At 46.6% G+C, this 18,345-nt stretch overlaps 7 protein-coding genes across 7 annotated transcripts; 6 read left to right on the forward strand and 1 right to left on the reverse strand.

Moving 5' to 3' along the window:
• Positions 1–415: 415 nt before the first annotated feature.
• F5J12DRAFT_725336 (uncharacterized protein) lies at positions 416–2,372 on the forward strand (the record flags this gene model as incomplete). The annotated part of the gene is made up of 9 exons (XM_051741628.1): positions 416–627; positions 688–794; positions 856–905; positions 966–1,058; positions 1,133–1,402; positions 1,462–1,605; positions 1,665–1,823; positions 1,908–2,087; positions 2,247–2,372. The coding sequence occupies 9 exons, from the start codon at positions 416–418 to the stop codon at positions 2,370–2,372; spliced, it is 1,341 nt and encodes a 446-aa protein (XP_051596859.1).
• A 965-nt stretch (positions 2,373–3,337) lies between these two features.
• On the forward strand, positions 3,338–4,531 carry F5J12DRAFT_906963 (heterokaryon incompatibility protein-domain-containing protein; the record flags this gene model as incomplete). The annotated part of the gene is made up of 3 exons (XM_051748851.1): positions 3,338–3,391; positions 3,738–4,443; positions 4,467–4,531. The coding sequence occupies 3 exons, from the start codon at positions 3,338–3,340 to the stop codon at positions 4,529–4,531; spliced, it is 825 nt and encodes a 274-aa protein (XP_051596860.1).
• A 1,844-nt stretch (positions 4,532–6,375) lies between these two features.
• On the forward strand, positions 6,376–7,178 carry F5J12DRAFT_339259 (uncharacterized protein). Its single transcript, XM_051738961.1, has 6 exons — positions 6,376–6,444; positions 6,503–6,614; positions 6,670–6,726; positions 6,773–6,808; positions 6,879–6,931; positions 6,985–7,178. Exons 2-6 carry the CDS (start codon positions 6,522–6,524, stop codon positions 7,133–7,135), a joined length of 390 nt encoding a protein of 129 aa, XP_051596861.1. The 5' UTR covers positions 6,376–6,444; positions 6,503–6,521; the 3' UTR covers positions 7,136–7,178.
• A 363-nt stretch (positions 7,179–7,541) lies between these two features.
• Positions 7,542–9,880, forward strand: F5J12DRAFT_746075 (uncharacterized protein). Its single transcript, XM_051742078.1, has 8 exons — positions 7,542–7,753; positions 7,809–7,903; positions 7,972–8,080; positions 8,132–8,177; positions 8,237–8,904; positions 8,958–9,073; positions 9,121–9,253; positions 9,306–9,880. Exons 1-8 carry the CDS (start codon positions 7,567–7,569, stop codon positions 9,713–9,715), a joined length of 1,764 nt encoding a protein of 587 aa, XP_051596862.1. The 5' UTR covers positions 7,542–7,566; the 3' UTR covers positions 9,716–9,880.
• A 957-nt stretch (positions 9,881–10,837) lies between these two features.
• On the forward strand, positions 10,838–11,390 carry F5J12DRAFT_851643 (uncharacterized protein). The gene is made up of 2 exons (XM_051746547.1): positions 10,838–10,967; positions 11,025–11,390. Exon 2 carries the CDS (start codon positions 11,038–11,040, stop codon positions 11,257–11,259), a length of 222 nt encoding a protein of 73 aa, XP_051596863.1. The 5' UTR covers positions 10,838–10,967; positions 11,025–11,037; the 3' UTR covers positions 11,260–11,390.
• Positions 11,391–11,860: 470 nt separating this feature from the next.
• F5J12DRAFT_895874 (uncharacterized protein) lies at positions 11,861–13,106 on the forward strand (the record flags this gene model as incomplete). Its single annotated transcript, XM_051747882.1, has 4 exons — positions 11,861–12,064; positions 12,114–12,369; positions 12,445–12,852; positions 12,910–13,106. The coding sequence occupies 4 exons, from the start codon at positions 11,861–11,863 to the stop codon at positions 13,104–13,106; spliced, it is 1,065 nt and encodes a 354-aa protein (XP_051596864.1).
• A 248-nt stretch (positions 13,107–13,354) lies between these two features.
• F5J12DRAFT_906966 (uncharacterized protein) lies at positions 13,355–15,151 on the reverse strand (the record flags this gene model as incomplete). The annotated part of the gene is made up of 7 exons (XM_051748852.1): positions 13,355–13,780; positions 13,831–14,153; positions 14,177–14,320; positions 14,371–14,443; positions 14,501–14,723; positions 14,776–14,932; positions 14,980–15,151. The coding sequence occupies 7 exons, from the start codon at positions 15,149–15,151 to the stop codon at positions 13,355–13,357; spliced, it is 1,518 nt and encodes a 505-aa protein (XP_051596865.1).
• Positions 15,152–18,345: the final 3,194 nt, after the last annotated feature.

Below are 18,345 nucleotides of genomic sequence, written 5' to 3' on the forward strand. Positions count from 1 at the left end.
TCCCCGAAGCCATCTGAATCGGTATGTCCATACCCTAGCATGGCATTCCTCTCTCCTTCGTAGCCGGTCCCCACATATCAGGATGGCGGGGCTTTACTTAAGGCTTTCACGATCCCGCAACCTGGATTACAACCTTCGAGGCACACAGTATTAATCAGTTGCTTTCTTATTCTGATCTTCGTGGTAGGCACTGTATCCCCTGGTTACGATGAGCGAGAGCCTTCCAAGCCCACCGGAACAACCACCCCGTGCGATGGAGCCCGAGGAGCCAGCATCGACATCTCCTACCGCATCCACGTCCGCCTCTGCATCAATAGTGGCTGCAGAGGCGACAACACCTGCAGCGGTAGTCGCACTCCCCCCGACGGCGCCCGGAGCTCCACCACCGTCACCTTCAACGGGAGCAGTACCCCTAATGCCTGTTGGCATTGACAATGACATCTCCCTCATGAACGTCATCACAGCTATTACGACGGCCACGTCTCCGCCTCACCTAAGCCAATATCTCAAAAACTTCGCACCCAAGGAAGTCAGAGAAGTCGTTCTTGCTAGCATGCTCCCTGAAGGTCAAGACCCCTTGGCCATACTTGATATACAAGCCAATACGTTAGGCATCCTCTACATCTTGTTCGTCAATCATACCTTTGTTTTGGTGTTAATAGAAGTGACATACACACTCTTTCACAGATCTGCTCGGCTCCATGTTCCCAGTGCACCACGCCCACCCCTGAATTACATAGAGGACTTTTGCAGCAATTTCGTGGCAGAGCAAGCACGATTTGCCCCTGACCGAGGTGCGATGCTACTCATTAACATTTGTAATCTTGTGGTGTGCGTGCTGAGCCTACCATTCAGTCACGTTATTAGCAGCGGGTATCGCTCAAGCGGCTGAACAAGAAGGCAACGTAGGGTTCTATAGAATATCTCGGACTGCAAGAAGCTGATGATACGACTGCCTTCCCCAGCTTCGAGCTGCCATCTTGCCTATGCAGGCTCTTCTCCTTCGGTATTCACCATCGCCATCTCATCTCACAACCATCCACCCTATCTTCGCGAGGGTAAGCTTGTCGAAGCGTGTCTTTCTGCGACGTGGGATTCTTTTCCCGCGCTGATGGACTGATGACGTTTGCAGATATGCGTCTCCTCGCGCGTGTTCACAGTTGCCCTTCCTGTCCTTGCACACCCCATCACGACGATCGACCTTGCCATTTCTGATTTGACCTACAATGACAATTTGGTGTACCATTATGCGGGTGGCATGATATACGCCGCTTTGAGGCGGTGGGCAGAAGCGGAGGAATACTTTGAGATTTGCGCGTGCAGTCCTGGTGCTGTATCGGCTGCTATACAACTGGAAGCGTTGAAGAAACTCGTACTGGTTCAGCTAATTCGCGAAGGAAAAGTAATTACATCTTCTTTGTGCGTATGGCGGGGAGCTGACGGCACCTGTCTGTTTCGCAGACGTCGCCGCTGCCAAAGTATACTCACCCGAATTTGTCACGTCTCTTCAAGAACACGCCATACTCTGCGTTTGTGAATGCGTACCCTCACCATCGTAGTCAGTTGCGAACTATTGTGGAGGCTGAAGGTCCCTTGTTCTCTGCTGTAAGCACACCGCAACTGTTGCCAACTGTTGGGGTGGACGTTGACGCGTTGATTCATAGGAGAAAACGCTCGGACTCATCAATGAGGCTCTTGAGCGAGCACCACGTTGGTCCATTCGGAAGCTTACCGCAACATACCTGACGCTACACCTTTCGGATATCGGCCGTGCCGTTGGGATCGAAAATGAAAGCCACGTCCGAACACTCATCTTCGACATGGTCAGTCCTGTTCATACAGACTCATCTACGAATTAACCACATTGAACTGAACCAACAACGTATGGATCTCGGGGGGGAGGACAGATCCAATCTTCAGAGATATGCGCGCGTCTTTCTGCAGATGGTACCGTCTCATTCTCAGATCCGCCATTCCAATTCGGGAAAGCGGATGTAGATAAGGTATTGGGCAGTGCTCAAGAACAGTGTGCCTTGTTGGCAAGGTTGGAGAGGGAGATGGCGAGGAGTAAAGAGTACTTGGCAAAGGTTTGTTATGTTGCATTTTCACGACGCCTGTTTTTGGGTCAGCGCTAGTGCGTCCGACAGAAAAATGACCGTTGTTTCTCCGTGATACTTCTTTTTAAATTTTTTTAAAAAAAAAGTTCTCATCTTCTTAATCCAACATGCGCTGACCTTTTCACACAGGCTGTCAAGGGCAAGGACGATAATGTTTCTTGGCCAGGTGCACCTACGGCACCGATGGAAGAAGACATCTCGGTTGACCGCGTTGGATCAAATTTTAGCTGGGCCGAGGACGTGGGGTTTGTGTAGGATGTTTTGGTCGTGTTAAGCCGTGTATCATAAATTGCAGCCGCAATTCTGAGGGCGCCGGACTTGGGGTGTGTGCGGGAACTTACGGTACTTTGTAAGGGGGACACAAAGCCGCTCTTAAAAGCTTAACTTTCGGTGCGGGCGCCGTATCATACGCGGTCATGACTGCCTTGTTCTTTTACGGAGGAAACAGGGGGGCTTTCATTACGAGCATAACGCAACATAAAGAAAACAGATAAACTTCAATCAAAACAGGAAGGGGTGGGGTTTCGATGAATGGCCATGAACCCGTTCCTTGTCCGCTCTCAAGTCAGCCGACAGAAATGCATTTCGCAGTTTGAGTCACCGGGTATCCCTAACGTGGGTATCTACTAGATCTTGTGCTTAAAAACAATCTCCCAAAAACGACTTTCCGCGGTGCAACACGATCTCCAATTTCGAACGCCGAAGGTACATCTGGAATGCAGGATCCTGGACGATTACACGACAGTCCGTTTTCAATATTCACAGTATCTCGTTGGCTTAGGTATTTGAAGCTAAACTACACAGCGGGGGAATGGCTCGTTCGTGTCCGAAGATCTGTATCTGACATTGTCGGGACTTGACGCGATTGATACGGTTGAGCTTTTGACATCCTCGAGAGCGCCATGAATTTCATCATCATAGGCCCATAGTCATCCTGCGGAGGCTTTTCGACAAAGATCCATAACTCGGTTTGACGTCCGCTTTTGCTGAATTAGATGGGACCGTTTTCAAGCGGAATCCTAAGTATTGACGATAGCCATCTTTGGCCCGGTTGCAACTTGCGTAGTGGGGGGTCAAATAACAGTCGCAGTCACGTCAGCAAAGCACGCTCATGAGATCTGAGACGTGCAACTCAACATATGAGGACGCGGTCTTTGTAGTCTCCTCCCCTTGCAACGGTCGTCCGGGCACCTTACGTTAGCTTTGATACGCAAGGACACATGATTGGGAGGGCGAAGACGACATTACTTTGTATTGAGACTGCGAAGAGAATGGTAAGTAGAATGGATCAGAGAATGCTGTGTCAATGACTCAAAGTCACAGCGTGTCCTTTAGCCGAATAACATCATCCAACCCTAGCGCCTGCCGCCTGTGGCGAGGCGCTAAGGTCTGAGACGTTGGTCCAGGCCTTCCGAATGTCCTTCACTGCGCTCGTGGATCTTGGAACCCGGAACATATAGAAAGTACGAGTAACGGCTGTAATTGCTGATCGAGTGCTAAACTTCGAGTTCAGAACTTCAGGAAATGCGGCTGTTGGACGTGGAAGCTGTCCTCAATCGGGACACGGACACCCAAGGAGTCGAACACGAACTTGAGATCCTGAAGGAACTTGATGACAAGACTACTAGTTATGCGATACTGTCACATCGCTGGGGAACTGGCACGGAGGTGACGTACAAAGAGATGACTGGGCTCATGAAGATGGAAGGGCAGAAGGGGAACGAGGTCAAGCGGCGCGACGGCTACCGGAAGATCATCAAGAGTTGCGAACAGGCCATGAAGGACGGCCACAAGTGGCTGTGGATCGATACCTGTTGCATCGACAAACGAAGTAGCTCGGAGCTATCGGAAGCTATCAATTCGATGTATAGGTGGTACCAGAACTCGCAGGTGTGCTACGCATACCTCAGCGACGTTGACGAACCAACTTTTCCTACCAAACCAAACTACAGCAAGTTCAGCAACTCTAATGGCTGGCCAGAGTGGTTCATCCGCGGGTGGACACTCCAGGAACTCATTGCTCCAAGGGAAGTCAAGTTCCTCAACGGAGTCTGGGCGCCTATTGGCAATAAAGGTGACCTTGCAGACACACTGCAGGAGGTCACGCGAATACCCCTCAAAGTTTTGACGAATGGCCTGACCTCGGTTCGCCCTTCCATTGCTCAGGTCATGTCGTGGGCAGCCGACCGGAAGACGACGCGGGTGGAAGATCGAGCATATTCATTGTTGGGGTTATTTGGCGTGAATATGCCTATGTTGTACGGGGAGAGGGAGAAAGCATTTCAGCGGCTACAGTTGGAGATCATCCGGCAGTCTAGCGATCATAGTATATTTGCATGGGATCCCAAGGGAAGGATTCAGCGGACTGGTACTGTCCTGGCAGACGACCCGAGCTACTTTCAAGATTGCCATGACATCACCAAGGTCGAAACCGACAGGTTCGTCGATGAACTGGTGCGGTATGCGCATCGCCACGGACTCGGCAACTTTGCGGACAAAATGCATAAACTTGTGGCATTGCGAAACGCCGTGCGCTCCCAGCGACTCAGCAAGTTCTCTGTCACCAACGTGGGTATCAAAGTGAGACTTCCCGTCGTACCCTACCTGGCCTCTCCAACTAGCTTCAAGGTCGTTTTGGCGTGCAGCGACTGTCGTGAAAATTTGATCACCATCGATTTGGCTTGCTATGGGTCTACAACCTCTGACAGATCCTTCCACACTACGGAGATTCGCAAGATATATCCGGAGATTAGGACACTCTACCTCACTTATTCTCAAGACCTCGATGAAACTCGGCACGTTCTTGTGCTCGACGACGCGACTGCCTTGAACCGCGGGTTCACACGTTGCGGTATCTTCCCGCGCGAGATTACAGGCGATACCGTTACATTGTCGTCAATCACACAAAATCTCGTCATCGTTGTCTATACCGATGGCAGATCCCGCTTTGCGGTTGTACTTGGGCTCTACTTCAGCCAAGGGTGGGTACACCTTACTTATGATGAACACCCTGCAGCAGAGTATTGGGCGGATTTCGCCAAAAAAACGTATGACGTGATGGCGGATGCGCGTGCAGACTATGCCCGGAGCCTTATGCGCAAGCCTGGTAAAGGCAACAAGGGCCGCCGCGATGACGTCTTCGTAAAGCATGCTCACCTCCCCCAAACCATTTTGGCCGCGATTGTTGCCTGGGGTAGATGGGAAACAGGCAATCTCAAAGTCGTGGTTGGTGTCGAGACATGTCCTGGCTGTTGCATTGGGCCACGCCAATGGAGGCTCAAGTCTGTTGGTACTTTCTTTTCTATATACGTACGAATATAACGATCCCTGCTGTTGTAGGATGACCAGAACCGAGATTATGAACGCAAAGTGGAACAGTTCGAGAGAATTCGGTGAGCCTGTGACAGATGCTATGTGGTGCCGTGGACTTGACGTTTTGGAATGCAGGGAACACTTTCATACCTTAGTAAATCTGGTATATTGTCCTGCTAGCAAGCCAGGAACTCTTGATTGTTTGACTAATCATATTACTTGCAGCCTCAGCCGCAAAGAACTGGCATATATGACAAACCTTCGGTACGTTGGACAATTTCGTAGGCATATGATCATGTTCTTAGGACTGAAACAGAACAGACAAGCAGTCACCGAGGCAATCCAACTCTTTTCAGATACATTCGGTGTCAAGTACCTGCAAGATTACGTACGTATCCATTCTTTGACATCCCTACTTTTCCACACCTCGAAATGTAGGTCGGGGAGATAACATTTCTGAGAAAGCTCCCTTTGATAGTGGAAGCTGAGTCATCACTTGCTGGCGTTGCCAGAGGTCAGACTATTACATTTCAGTTTGTTAGTTCGCAAACTTACACCTGTAACTTTAGGAGATCGTTTACTGGAACGACTGCCGTTCGTTAATTGGGCAGTCACACGTAACCCTTCCAATAACAGATGCCAGTCGGCAGCGCAGGATCAGTGCGTTGAAGTAGAGTTACCTGTTCTGCGCAAGAGGTGCCATGCTCTTTACCCATCCGTGAACGAGACACGTGGGTACGTTCTCGAAGAACGAAAGGTGGAGCTCGAGGTAAATTCGGTATCACAAACTCTGGGTGCTACGGTAAGCATTGCTACTAATGAAAAGAAAGGAGGCTAAATTCAGTCGCAAAAAAGTTGCTTCGACACATCGGTATTGCCTTTAAGGACGCGTACCATAACCATAGCCGCCGCCGCCCGTAAGTACCCTTTTCTACTTAAATTATTACTTCCTTTTCACAGTTTTCTCTGGATCCAGGCAGATAGATCAAACAAACGGTGACCTCAATTTTAACAGGTCAGTGTCATAAATGCCTTCTAATACTCGATAGTTTACCTCTGAAGATTGTATCTAGACATGCTGATGTCAGCTCCATGGTGCATGAAATACAGGGACTTCAAGCAATGCATAATGCGATAGAAGATGAGGATGAAAAACGAGCACTGGGGGAGGACATCACAGGAAAGGCAAGGACAACATCAAGTTGCTACTATCCTGGATTAGTGGTTCATTTGTTAATAGATTCTGTGGATTTGCTGGTGCGGAATCTGCTCGGAAGTCGAACGACTATTACCGAAGGCAAGCTGACCTTGTCTGATCCCCGTAATTATTTATCGTGGCTCAGGTCATCGAATACATCCTCAAAGGAAGAGAGGTACTTGTGAGTGGCAACGCACACATCAGAGTGTGGTCTAAACCGCTGTCGCCAGGGTTTGCTTAAAGTTGCGCAGATTATCGAGGGGATGCGTATAGACCCAGACGACAATCATAGGCATTTGTGGCGGTGGGCGATATTATCGGGCATATGGCACACAAGATGAACTGACATTATTGCAGAATTATGCTTGATGCTGGAGCAGGCATATCGAAACATCGATTGCTGCTCGCTACTCGGGCTTCGACCCCTTTGAGGGACCAACGCACTCTCGACACCTTAGAAATACTCCCGAGTACAAGTTATGAAACACCATATACGTCGATGACTTAGCAAACGCTGGGTACGCATCCTTGGCTTTATGCGAATGTCGATCGGAAACGGACTACAGTAGATGGATACTTGGTATCGGTAACTGATCATGTGTACTGTGATCGTCCTTCTAGTTTGGACGGATTCCGTGAGTCGGCTGTGAGACCTGGACTGGCAATGCGCTCAACGTCAGTGGTTGCTTGGTGCGAACCTGGCGAGCAAAACCTACTTGCAAATTTCCGTAATGAGTTGTTTTCATTTTTGTTACCACGAGCAGACCAAACAGAAATAGGGACGTTTGGGAGCTGGGTTACGGGGAACTTAGCGGAGAGATCTAAGCACCGCACTACACGTGTTCCATATGGTACGCGCCTCTTGCCGAGATACACACATACTTAGCGCGGCCCGTGAGACATTTTGCACCTTACTTAGTTGTCTACCCTCGGAGCCTCATGTTCATCACAAGGGAGTCGGGGCCTCAGCAATGTCCGTCGGAGGCAAGTTCGGAGGGCAATCCGTTACGAGATGTTGCACCTGAAAGTCTTATGGTCGAGGTCGGGGTCTTCGCTAGGGAGAGGGGATTGATGCACATACTTGGGGACCTAAAAAAGGGGGCTCTATTAGCACAAGATGCGCTTGGTAAGTGTGACTTGGAATGGCGTCTCCATCTATTTCGCTGCTAGAACCGTGCCAGCCTACAAACGGCACAGCATCTATACACGCGCAGACATAGACTGTCTAAAGGTCGAACTCAACCACAAATGGAGACAAACCTGGCCCCTCTACTACGTGCGCACTCCAAATTTCGGCTGTCACGCATGGAATCAATATAGTTGGCGTGCGTTCCTCACCTTTAGGTGGTCGTCGTGTCCTCCCTGGCTGCTGTCGCGCAAGGCATGGATCAGGCTGTGATTAATGGCGCCCAACTTTTTTATCCGAAACAATTTGGAATAGATGCCTCAACTTGTGTGTTATTACCTTTTATATTTGGTTACCCTTCTCTCATTGTGGCATAAGTGCGTGGCAGCTGGTTGCTCGGCGTCGTTAACTCTGCGCCGTATCTGTGCGTTGTCATTACCCTCAGTTGTCTTCCTCGCCGCACTATCGATTCTCATATACTAGTTGCTGTGCAACCTTGTCATGTTGGCTAACCCATCCCCTGAACCAATGGTTTGGGCCGAGAAAAACGATTTGCGTTGCTTGCTGGCTCTCTTTTGTCACTTGTATATGGTCGGCATTGACAAATAGTTGGTGGGGTCTTTTCATCGCAAGGTTCTTCCTCGGTTTCGGCATTGGTCCTAATTCTGCAACCGTGCCCGTCTACGTCGCTGAATGCGCCCCAGCTGGAATCCGCGGTGCACTTGTGACAATGTGGCACGTGTGGACGGCATTTGGCATCGGACTTGGCAACTTAATCGATGTAGCATTCTACTTCATTCCCGATTCAGGAGGCATCAAGGGCCTCAACTGGCGTCTGATGCTTGCCTCTGCGGGTGTCCCGGGTTTGATCGCTTGCTTGCAAGTTTTCTTTGCACCCGAATCTCCTCGTTGGTTAATTGGCAAGGGCCGGTACGAGGACGCCTTCAATGAGCTGTGTCGCTTGCGTTCCTCGCGTCTTCAAGCTGCCCGGGACCTATACTATATCCACGTCCTGATCGAAGCGGAGAATGAGATAAAGAAGGGTAGAAACTACATCGTGAAGATGTTTGCTATTCCCCGTAACAGGAACGCAGCGATCGCAAGTTGGATTGTCATGTTCGGTCAACAGTTCTGTGGCATAAACGTGATCAGTTGGTTTACCTTGTTGCCTGGAGGGATATCGCAGTCTGATCCGCTCTCGCAGCATATTACTCGTCAAATATCTTCTCCCAGTCTGGTTTCTCGGATGCTTCCGCTCTCGTGGCGACGGCTGGTTTTGGAGCTTTGAACTGGATATTCGCACTCTCAGCGGTCTTTACCGTATGTCGTCTTTTTACGGTGCCTGTACTGTAACTCACCCTCCCTAGATCGACAGGTTCGGACGTCGTAATTTGCTCTTGTTCACCATTCCATGTATGGCTGCGTGCCTCCTGATGACCGGCTTCTCTTTCTGGGATACCTTGAGGGAAGGACGAATTGGTGGGGTAGTGACTGGCATCTGTATGCGAACTGCCTGTTTTGGTCCGTACAACTGTTGCTCACATTTTCCCAGATCTTTTCACCATCTGCTACTCGCTCGGCGCAGGGTCTGTGCCGCTCACCTACTCCGCTGAAGTGTTCCCCCTCTACATCCGTAACATCGGCATGTCCTTTGCAACCGCAGTGAAATGGTTCTGGAACTTTGTCTTATCCGTCACGTGGCCATCTCTGTTCCTTGAGTTTAAGCCGCAAGGTGCATTCGGATGGTACGCAGCGTGGTGTGTGGTCCTCTGGTTCCTCGTCCTCTTCTTCGTGCGCGAAACGAAAAGTATGACGCTCGAAGAACTGGATCAGGTGTTCTCGGTACCTAACCGTGTCCATGCTGTGTATGGGCTTAGACAGATCTTGTATGGCATCAAGAAGTTCATACTGTTCCAACAACCGACGCCAGAGGTGCTCTACCAGCGGGAGACAGGGATATAGGGTACCAGTCCGACGTTCGCCGGTATACCGGTGTGGAATCCTAGAAACCTCCTTTGATGTTCCATTCGTCATGATTCTGCTCTGCACAATTTTGAACTTACTTATTGCCCCGCCCCGTCGTTGTTTGTATAATTGTAGGCAGACTTTTTTTTTAAAAAAAAAGTCTGAATTAAAATGCGCGAGGGAGCGTCTACCCTATGTTGCACTATTCTAGTGTAGTTATTGATCTAGCAATACCCCCCTGTGGCCTGCCATTCCCTACAAGTGAGTGAATGCCCTAATGCCAGGGCCAATAGGCAGACTTGTTTGAGTGATTTTTCGCAGCGAGAAGGTCACCCTGTGGCTGGTCTGCACATGCGGTGGAATGATGGATCTTCAAAGCCGACTGCACACTATCTTCGTCAACTTCTGGCCTTCTTGTAACATCGGTTTGAGGAATGATTCAGCAGCCCAGAAGATTAAAAAAGGTATTCGATATACATGGTACCCAAAAGTATCGCCTAATGGGTTAAACACGCTCGTCAGACACTCGATGCATTAATGGATGAAGGGCGAAACGGGTTAGTAGAAAAGGACCTAAAGAGACAATAAAATATTGGTTCTCTGGAATGCGTACCTGTCAAGCACGCGATCGGAAAACGAGAACCCATCCGTCAATCCAATAGCGCCGGGCAAAAGGCAGCGAACAATGTTGATGTTTGATTACCAAACGTAATTCACTGTCTGGACTGCTGTAACAATCCCGTCGAGAAAAAATCGACCAAAGCACTCTGGCAGCAGTGAGTAAATACTGGGCAGCGCAAACATCACTATCTGCGTAGCACGAAAGATTGGTGCAAGGAAGCTTACTAGGTGATACCGGGTGGCCCTCTTGTCGCGGTAACAGCTCTAAACTTGCAATCATTCCCCCAATTTCAGGAATTCGAAGTTACCGGGAGAGAATCTCTAGCTACTATCCGAAATTAAAAAAACAGTTTAGATTTGTTTCTGGAGAGCGTTTAGATTTGTTTTTGGAGAGAAATTTAAATTTGTTTTAGAGATTATTTAGATTTGTTTTAGAGATTATTTAGATTTGTTTTTGGAGAACGTGCTTGGTTTTGGAGAATCGGAGATTGCCGACATCGCTACCCAGCATGTTCCAAGTTTTTAAGTCGACCAACGACGGGCGTCACCGTTGCTCGCCCCCCCCCACTGCCGTTGCTATCATAGTATGCCCACGTGCCAGCTTACTGCTTTGACTTGTGAAATATGGGTAGGTATGTGTCTTCTCTAGCTTTCTGTCAGTGCTGAGGTACTCTATTTTTGTCAGTGCTATTCCTTGGATGGCGACAACAGCAGGGTATGTTATTGCTGTGTCATTGCATCCATTGCCAGTCACCTTGTTGCATTCAGGCTGTCACTATGAATGTAATGGCTGGTGCTTTGTGGTTGGTCATCTTCTGTTTGGTAGGGGTTGTTACATGTCAACTTCATTTCTCTTGTACTCTGATACATACATTCCTGTGTTTGTGATGTTGTACCTGGGTTTGAAATGCTGTTGCTAGCAGGGGGTTTGAGCCTCTGCTTGACCCATGGTATATGCAAGGCAGGTCCTCTTTCTTTCCTCCATTGCTGACACCATTCCTGCCTGGAACAGTATCATGGCCATTTGGAAGGAGAAGCTTGGACATCTCTGTGTGGATGCATTCATTTGTTCTACTGGTATGTTCACTGCTGAAGTGTTGCTGCTTTTATGAACTTTTGAGTTTGGGTAGCACTCATTTTTCTTGTCACTTTAGCTCCATATTTATGTGCACAAAAGCAAACCAGATACTATTCTGTCCAATTGCTAACTGCTGAAAGGCTGATGGCTCTGCTCATGCAGCAAATGCAAAGTGTAAATGGCAGCCACCCTACTGTGCACAATGCTACAAGTTGGCAGGTGGCTGTGGACTTCCTGGCTACCAGCTGAAGGGTGCCCTTCCTTTGCCATTGCTGTTGCCACTCCAGCCACTGTGTGATGTATCTGAGTCCTTAGTGACCTTGCAGGTTATTGATCCTTCATTGATGGCAGTTTCCACAGAAGCTGTTGTAGAGGGTGCAACCTTGCTGACTGTTGGCTCTTCCCCAACTGAAACCTTTTCCTCTACTCCACACTCATTCTCAATGTCATCTAATTCTACCTTGATACCTTCAGCTTCTTATACTGGACCTACTACTCATTCCTATGCCCATCCCCTTGATCAGCACTATGCTCAGGCCTACTATGAGGCTCATGCAAAGACCTTTGAGGTGGAACACTTATTGAAGCAGTCAGCACAGGTGCAGGCTGATCTGCAGAGTATTGTTATTGTTGTTGTGTGGGTTGGGGTAAGCATGACTGTATAGTATGTGATGGATAGTCCTTAGTTGTTAATAGGCTCAAGAAGCTCCAAGGCATATTCATGTTGTCAATCCAACTCCAGGAACATTTGTTCCTGCAGAACACAAGCTCATTACAGACCTTCTCACTGCTGACAAGATGTCTGTGTACTGTCAAGATCTCTGGTTTGAACAGTTATCAGCTGCTTCTTTTGTGGTGCCCAAGGCTGATGCCACTGTCTTCCTATATGATGCATCACTTGCAGACTCTGATATTCTTGGACTTGATACAGAACTCACAAGGGTTTCTACCAGTAGCAAGTGCCTTCCTGACACTACTATGGAATCTACCTCTCCTCTCAAATGTTGTTGAGTTACCTTGGGTTCAGCTGGCCTAGCTGTCATGCCCCACAATCCCATGCCTCCCTCAGCTTCTTCTGATCAACTTTCCCAATGCTCTACTTTGGCATCTACACCACCTTCACTTGTGCTTCCTGGGTCTCCTCCATCACAGAAGTCAGGAAGTGGAAAGAAAATGTTTCCATGGAAATATGTCTGTGATATGTATCCAGGCATGACCATGCTTTCTGTGTTAGGAACTGCAGAGGAGATTGAAAAGAAATTCCCTTTGGCATTTCCAAACACTGACTTTGTGCTTAGCACATTCTACAAGCATAGAAAGCCATTCCTGGATGCATCTGCTCTTGGACTTTTAGGACCTAGAGTGGCATTGGATCATACAGAAGAAGGAAAATGGGCTGCATTGAAGTCAGACACTGAAAGACTTATGAAAGAAGGTATGTATATATCAAGTAGATGATTTCTATCTCATAGCATTCCTATGGTTACCCCAGGATCTTTGAACATGGGCTCCTCTGTCAATTCTTTATCCATTCCTTCCAACCCCTCTTTCCCTGAGGATTCAAATCAGCAAGATGGTCATTCCTTGAATACAGGATCAACTTCTGCTCCTGAATTGCTAGGAGTAACTGATGATATTATGGATATGTCTTTCAACTTCACTGATTTTGACCTGGCCTCTGTTGGATGAACTTCAATCAGATAATACTCTTCCTCTCACTGCAGAAGAGTCCCAGCATAATTATCTGTTTGATGATCTTCTGCAAGATGATGCTTTTTGGTTTGAGTCTTAATGCTCATTTGTTTACAGACAATTTAGTGCTAGTCTTCTCAATGGCAATCAAGTGTTTGAATCTTTTAATATGGGATGATTCTAAAACTGAGGAAAGAAATAATAAGAAACAATGTACATTTTTCAGTGCAACAGGTGGTCAATGACTATAATGCAGCAATGGGTAACAACCATGTATGAATTCCTGCTTTCTTCAGCTCTGAATTAACATGTTGATTTTGTCTTTTGATCATCTCATCCAAATAGAAGTTGTACCTATGCACTGTCATATTGCGTAAAATGGCTTGATATCCACCCAACCAAACATTTGTCTGTTCACAAATGGAAGTGTTGAAGTGCCATTTTCCATTTTCAAGGAGATCTGGAAATGCAGCTGGATTGCAATGTTGTTGACAATAGAGGTCAGTCTCCTTGTGTTTGGAATTGAAATGAAAGACATCAACAGGCAATGCAGTATCAGAGAAATGGTGATCTTGCTTGGCTTCTTGGTGTGCATGAAGTTTGCAGTTGTTATCAAAAATGAAATATTCTGGTGTGGACTGAGGGGTTGGAAACACAGCCTTTGCAAATTCCTGAATAGTAAAGATATATTAATGGATTTCTTGTCAAATTTGTGACTCACACTGACAGCTGATATTGCCTCTGAGCCATAGAATGTTGCCCAGGCAAGAATGATGCCACATGGTCTCATAATAAGCTGCTCATTGTGTGTGCATTGTGTACCAAACCTAGCTTTGAGGCAATAGGCATTTCCCTTGTCTGATTTCCCAACACATTCTGTAGACTCCTCCCCAACATCTTCACCTTCATCACCAATGACTGAATCTGATGGGACTGAAAGACCAGCTCTTGTTAGCTGTGCATGAAGCTGAAATAATGCTTTGGCAGGCTTGTAGTAAGCCTCTTCCAATTTGTTGTGTTCCACAATATGAAATGTCTTTGATCCTGGGCTACATGGGAAATTGCACCTTCATCTGCACAGATACTGCAAAGATTTTGATGATCTGAGCAAAATTGGAGCCAATGACTGTACAGGGGCATTTTACAGTCATGTACTGCACAGCATGGATGGCCAATTGTATTACCATTACATACAGCAGCCTGAATTTTGACTAAATTAAATGACATTAATAAAAGCAAACATTTAACAACAATCACACACCTTTCTGCCCATGTTCATTATCAAGTACAACAAAGCACTTGTCACATGCATGAGGATATATACCTTCCATTTCCTTGTTTCATGCAATCAGAGCTGCATCAATTCTTGCATGATGCTGGCTGTCATGTACAAGGATAAGTTGACTTTGCTTTTCAGCTTTGTCAAGAAGGAGAGAGTAGATGAAAAAACCATTGAGGACATTCTCATCTTGCATCTGCAAAGAACAAGGCCAAGATTTGCCCATGTGCTCTGCTTCTGGGGCCATGGCAAATGCATGCCTATTATTGAGAATGTAGGCATTGGAATGTGCCAAGGCAATGTTGTAAATGTGTGCACAATTCATGCTGGATAACCTTCATATATATATTATGTTAATTTTTTTGGGTAAAACAATGCATAACTTGCCAGCCAAATGCTTCTGCATTTGCAAACAACTCCAACAATGGAGTATCAATAAAGAAATGGGTGGCCACTTGAATAGTACTTGGAACTCCATAATAGTAAGTTTGTGTATTGGTGCTTTTGTGAACACTGAAGTTGTGATGATATCTTTGAAAGCACTCTTTAGGAATATTAGGTACTCATAATCAAGAGAGAAAATATACTCACTGCAACAATACATTGATGTGGTATAAATGGGCAATACACCATACTGAAGGGTGAATTGTGTTGCTTGATATGTGATTGGGTCTGTTAACACACCCATCTGATAGTTGGGGCAATCTGAAGAAAGACAGACATATGTTGGTGGATAAATATCACCATATGCTGGATAAATCATTCAGCAGCCAGATGTTAGACTTGCCTATCTTTTCAGCCTCACCATATCTATTGAATTGCTGGATATCATTGGCACTAGGTACAACAACCTCTGCTTGCCAAACTACATGGTGCAGCAGGACCCAGTAGCTTTGAATGACATCAACTCCTGTACCAAGCAAACCAACCAACAGCCTCTCAACTGATCCAGGAAGATTCCCAGGTTGATGGTGTATATCCACTGTATGATGTTCAATTGCAGGTTTTACCATGCAAGAGAACTTCATAAACCTGAGATCATGAAATGATGTATCACTAAGCACTGGCAAATACTCCAAAAACTTCCCAACTTCACTTAGAGTGCACATGGCAAATGGTGGACAGAATAGATCTACAACAAGTACCAGAGACTAGGTGGCATATATAAACAGCACAAGACAGTAAACCTGATGGAAACTAACTCACAAGTGAGCCCAAATGACCAGTAGATGCACTAGCAAATCATGAGTATGAACAACAGATACTGGCAAGGGCTAGCTACAACTTACAAGTGATCCAAACTTGTCACTCACACTACTAGTAGGGTACTACTACAGACAGTGTGTACAAAGATAGTGGGATACAGAAATGTGAAGGGAGTGGGTGGAAGTATGTATGGTAGAGTAGCTGAGGACCAAGGTAGGCTACAGAGCTGGCAGGATGAATTTCAGGTAGAGTAAACCAGGGAGACACCCACCAGTTGCAGAGATGATAAGATCTTGTCTTGTAGACAGTGCACACACAGAAACAAACACAGTAAGTGTACAGAAGGGGAAGTGACAGATGCACAGACATACAGAGGTCACGGATGCACAGAGGTGGAGATGGTGCAAGGTCACAGTTACACAGAGATTGAGGTAGGGGAGTCTAGGTAGCTGGTAAGGTCAGGGGATGGGGGCAAGTCTAGTAGCCTACACCATCACAAGTGGTCAGGAAATGTCATAAAGCACTTATTAATGTAAGAAAATGGAGAATGATGTACTCACAGTGCAAAGGATGGGTTCATTGTGACTTGTGATCAAGAAGGCTATCACAAACCTTACTAGCAGGGGTGTCTGAAGTGTCCAAAACCTGTGAACAAGCACTTAAGTAACTGTAGATATGGCACAGCGAGTGGGAAAGGTGTGGGTTGATGGGAATGGGAGTGACAAGCAGGGCAGGGCTCCAATGCAGGTTGTTGTTATAAGTATCAATGATCAGTCCCAGTGAAAACTTGACATGTCCAAGCATGGCCAGACATGACCAAATATGAGTCAGAGCAGACATCAGAATTATACCACAAGGGAACATGTTCCAAAAGAAAACTGGACAATTCTTATATTTGTAAAATGTTGGGGCAGTACTTGGCATGACCATATGTTAGAATTTTACCACCAAAATAAATTGTCACATTCCAACATATTCTTCAGTGCATGCTGTGTGCTCATGAAATCTACTTGAATCTCACTAGATATGGTTATTACTGGCTTTGCAGTTTATACAAAATATTGCCATACATGCACCAATATCATTTGCATTGCTACAATAACTAGTACACATTACCCCCTACCAGCTGTCCATGGAGACGACTACAGGAGAGCAGGGAATGACAAGAGCAAGTCTAACATGGGTAAATGAATGCAGAATAAATTAACAAAAATGCCTTGAAAGTGAGACATGTGTGGGGGAATCATTGTGACACAAATGCGAGTGCAGAGACATGAAAGTGAGATGGGCAGGTGTGAGAAGTGTGTGAGTGCAGGGACATGAAAGTGAACTGAATGTGAGTGACACAGTGTGCAAGTCCAAAGTGATATAGCAATAACTTGAGTGCTTGAATGCAAGATGAATGCAAGTTGTCCTCAGTAGACAGTGCCATTACATATAGTCTTTGGGTCCCAGCCACTGCTTTTAACCTATACTCTGTTAGTTTGAAATCATCACAACTAATGGCTACTTTACCAAACTCACAGCCTCATCAACATAGGACTAGAATATGACCTCTGTTAGTGGTGAGGGCAGTTGAAAGAAGTAGATGATACCTTGACTTTGTCAGCAGAAAGCAAATTGTAGTATTTCTGGAAGTCCTCTGTGGTTCTGTTTGGTTGAATTCTCTTGAGCCATTGAAGTGTGCAGAGGTTTCTGATAATCAAATATGTCAGACCAAAAAATAGTAACAATTTAAACATACCATCCATTCTTGGTTGGACTAGGTTGCATCCTGCCAGGCACCTTCACATTGCCCTTGGCAGACTTGGTGGTTGTCAATGGAATCACCAATCCTTCATTCTCTATCTTGCTGCCATTCAGGTCACTTGGGAGCTCAGGTAGGGACTCCTGAGCCTTGTTGGCAGCAATTGCCAAGCATGCTTTAAGAAACATCATCAGAAAAGATTCCTATTCATGTGTATACTCACAGTGGGTTAACTGATATCTTGGTAGGAATGACAGTGACTGGCTCTGGCTCCAGTTGGGGCATGCATGGCACAATCTCCTTCTCATTTGTGCATGTTGTTTCCTCTGCGACAGAAGGGAGATGGGACATGTTGCTAAGAGGCAGAGACAGTAATGCCATCAAGGCTGTGCCCTCTGTGATAGACAGAAGATGGGATGTGTTGTTGACAGGCAGAGATGGTAACACCATCAAGGCTGTGCCCTCTGCAATAGATGGAAGATGGGTCATCTTGCTGACAGGCAGAGATGGTAACACCATCAAGGCTGTGCCCTCTGTGATAGATGGAAGATGGGTTGTCTTGCTGACAGGCAGAGATGATGACAATGTTGGAGAGAGGTTTGACACCACCAAACCAGTGTCATCAATTTTGTGGTCCTCTTAAAAACTGGCTTTCACTGCGGTTCATTGAGATTGTATGGAATACACTCACATTTCATTCTTTTATCCAGTGTTTCTGACTTGACATTAGCTTTGAGGAGTTTCAATTTCTTGTCCTTCTTGTCCATCTCCATGTCCTTGTTGTCATCTTTGCAGTCCTGAGATTTTTTCATCTTCCAATTCCCCTCACTGTCCAAATGGGTCTTCCACCATGCCAGATATGAGTTGCTTGCTAAGTAGTCCAGCTTCCAACCATTCTTCACAAATCTGAAAAGTGGGAATGTGCTCTCCATGAGGTTATGAGTTAATTGCCTACCACTCACACACAACCAACCCCAAGATTTTGGAGCCAGTTTGTGGTTAGC

This window comes from Pisolithus orientalis (genome assembly GCF_024613125.1).
Source record: "Pisolithus orientalis strain OTSU chromosome Unknown F5J12scaffold_34, whole genome shotgun sequence".
NCBI lineage: Eukaryota > Fungi > Basidiomycota > Agaricomycetes > Boletales > Pisolithaceae > Pisolithus > Pisolithus orientalis.